At 39.3% G+C, this 2093-nt stretch overlaps 1 protein-coding gene across 1 annotated transcript; it reads left to right on the forward strand.

Annotated features, from left to right (window-relative positions):
* Window positions 1–557: 557 nt before the first annotated feature.
* LOC132274577 (F-box protein CPR1-like) lies at window positions 558–1751 on the forward strand. Its single transcript, XM_059775892.1, has 3 exons — window positions 558–637; window positions 746–1343; window positions 1446–1751. Exons 1-3 carry the CDS (start codon window positions 558–560, stop codon window positions 1749–1751), a joined length of 984 nt encoding a protein of 327 aa, XP_059631875.1.
* Window positions 1752–2093: the final 342 nt, after the last annotated feature.

The following is a 2093-nucleotide window of genomic DNA, read 5'->3' on the forward strand; positions in this document are numbered from 1 at the left end:
CTCACAGCATCTAATAATTTACCACCATCCTCCAATTCCATATAAATTAGGTAATTATCGAAAAAAAATTCCGAAAGTGGCCCAAGAGAATTGGAAATCCCGACTTTCAAGTAGTTAAAAATAAATTTATAATTAAAAAAAATAATTGATAAATGAAAATATAAAAGTAAAAAAACCATAAACACTGAAATTTTAGAAGATTTTCTTCTCTCATATTTCGCGAAACCCTAAAATTCCTCTCTCTCGCCCCCCTATGCTGATATGTGAAGGAACCTCCATTTTCCTCTCAAACCTTCTCAGACATTTAGCTAAACCCAGAAACGTCTCTCTTTCTCTCTCTTCAATACTGATATGTGAAGGAACAACTCCATCTCGCTTTCAAATTAAGCTAACAGACTCAGTCGAGCTTTGATTTGAGAACTCCGTGGAGCAAAATGGGTGAAGAGATTCAAGTGGATTGAAGATCGATCTGCTTTCGGCGAAGAGATTCAAGTGGGTTGGAGTGTGCCGAGTGGTCTCAGCTAGTGGATTGAACTCTTGAAGAATTGGGTACGCAAATGGCGGTCCTTAACCTACCTGAAGAAATCGAATTGGACATACTCTCCAGGCTTCCTGTTAAATCTCTTCTGCAATTCAGGTGCGTATCGAAACCAGCTCGCTCTTTTATTTCTCATCCCCATTTCATCAAATTGCATCTCAATCGATCAATTCACTCTAAAAATTCCCAGAAAATCTTTTGGTATAGTCTCCCTCTCAATCCAGTAGACTCTGCCCTTGGCAACAACAACCCTAATTTCACTCCCCAGTCAATAGACTATGAATCACTACTTGACAGTAACAACAAGAACGAGAATATTAATGTTGATAATAATGCACTAGTAGAGTTAAATTGCCCACTATGGAGTTGTCAAGTTGGCCATAAAACCTATGCATTTGGTTCTTGCAATGGTTTGATATGTTACGTTGTTGATGCCTTCAAATTTATATTGTACAACCCTTCCACTAGAGTCTGCAAGGAATTGCCAGAACCACCCATGACTTCTCCACTATCTTGGATTGATTGTCATTATGGGTTTGCTTTTGACTCCTTCGATGATGATTACAAGCTAGTTTTGGGAACTAACGTTTCCAATTCCTGTGAAAGTATTAGATTCCATGTGTTCAGTCTTAGACACAATTCTTGGAGAAGAATACAAGACCTGAGTTCCGGTCATTTGGGGACATTCACAATGTGTGGTTATGGAATTTTCGTGAATGGAGCCCTTCATTGGCTACTGATACCCGCAGGCGCTGGTTCTGTACAACGTCCCCGGGTACTTGTTTCTCTTGATTTATCAAAGGAGGTATTTAGTGAGATGTCCCTAGATAATGTTCAGAGCAAAACAGATTTGAATTTCTAGGTGTTGGGAGCTTTTGAAGAATGTTTGTGTTTGTATGGCGTGAAGGCTAGTCGAACTGGGGTTGAGATGTGGTTGATGAAGGAATATGGCGTGAAGGCGTCTTGGAGTAAGTTTATCACCATCCCAATCCTATGTGACAGGGGCACCTTTACCGAGGTGACACCGTTATGTTTCTTGAGGAACCGTGAACTGCTACTGAATATTTATCAAAGGCCTCACTACTTTGATCAGACAAGCTTAGCATCGTACAGTACTACAGAAAATTCACTTACGAAAATTTGTAATTGTCCCTATTTTTCAACAGCAGTTTTGTCCGTGGAGAGTCTGGTTCCACCCAGCAGCTTTGATTGAAAGGACAAGCAGCCCAAACACTCGGGCCAATTCAACAACATTACGTTCCTGACCCCATTGTGGAAAAAAAAGAAATGATGATGGTGTTGATGTGGCTGATTTTCATTTCGCTCTTCTTCTTTATCTGCCAATGAATGGATGAATGTTGTGTCTTGGATGTCAGACTTAGAAAGAAAAAAGTTGGACATTATACCTAGAGACTGATGTGTAATTGGTATGCTGATTTTCCTTCTTTCTTTTCCGTGAATGTTATGTATTGAAAAGTTAACGTGAATGTTATGTATTGAAAAGTTAAGCTGAAAATCTATGTTAGTTGTGTATTGAAAAGTTGACAGAGACGAT

Source organism: Cornus florida, unplaced genomic scaffold (assembly GCF_030987335.1).
Source record: "Cornus florida cultivar Cherokee Brave unplaced genomic scaffold, ASM3098733v1 CherokeeBrave_3.0.0_Hap2_Chr01, whole genome shotgun sequence".
Taxonomy (NCBI): domain Eukaryota; kingdom Viridiplantae; phylum Streptophyta; class Magnoliopsida; order Cornales; family Cornaceae; genus Cornus; species Cornus florida.

What these genes read in the sequence shown, in the direction of transcription:
- LOC132274577 (XM_059775892.1), top strand. Translation starts at nt 558, where the DNA reads ATGGCGGTCCTTAACCTACCTGAAGAAATCGAATTGGACATACTCTCC. An exon ending in AAATCTCTTCTGCAATTCAG is followed by an intron (nt 638 to 745) that starts GTGCGTATCGAA and finishes CTTTTGGTATAG; the next exon opens with TCTCCCTCTCAATCCAGTAG. An exon ending in CTCTTGATTTATCAAAGGAG is followed by an intron (nt 1,344 to 1,445) that starts GTATTTAGTGAG and finishes TATGGCGTGAAG; the next exon opens with GCTAGTCGAACTGGGGTTGA.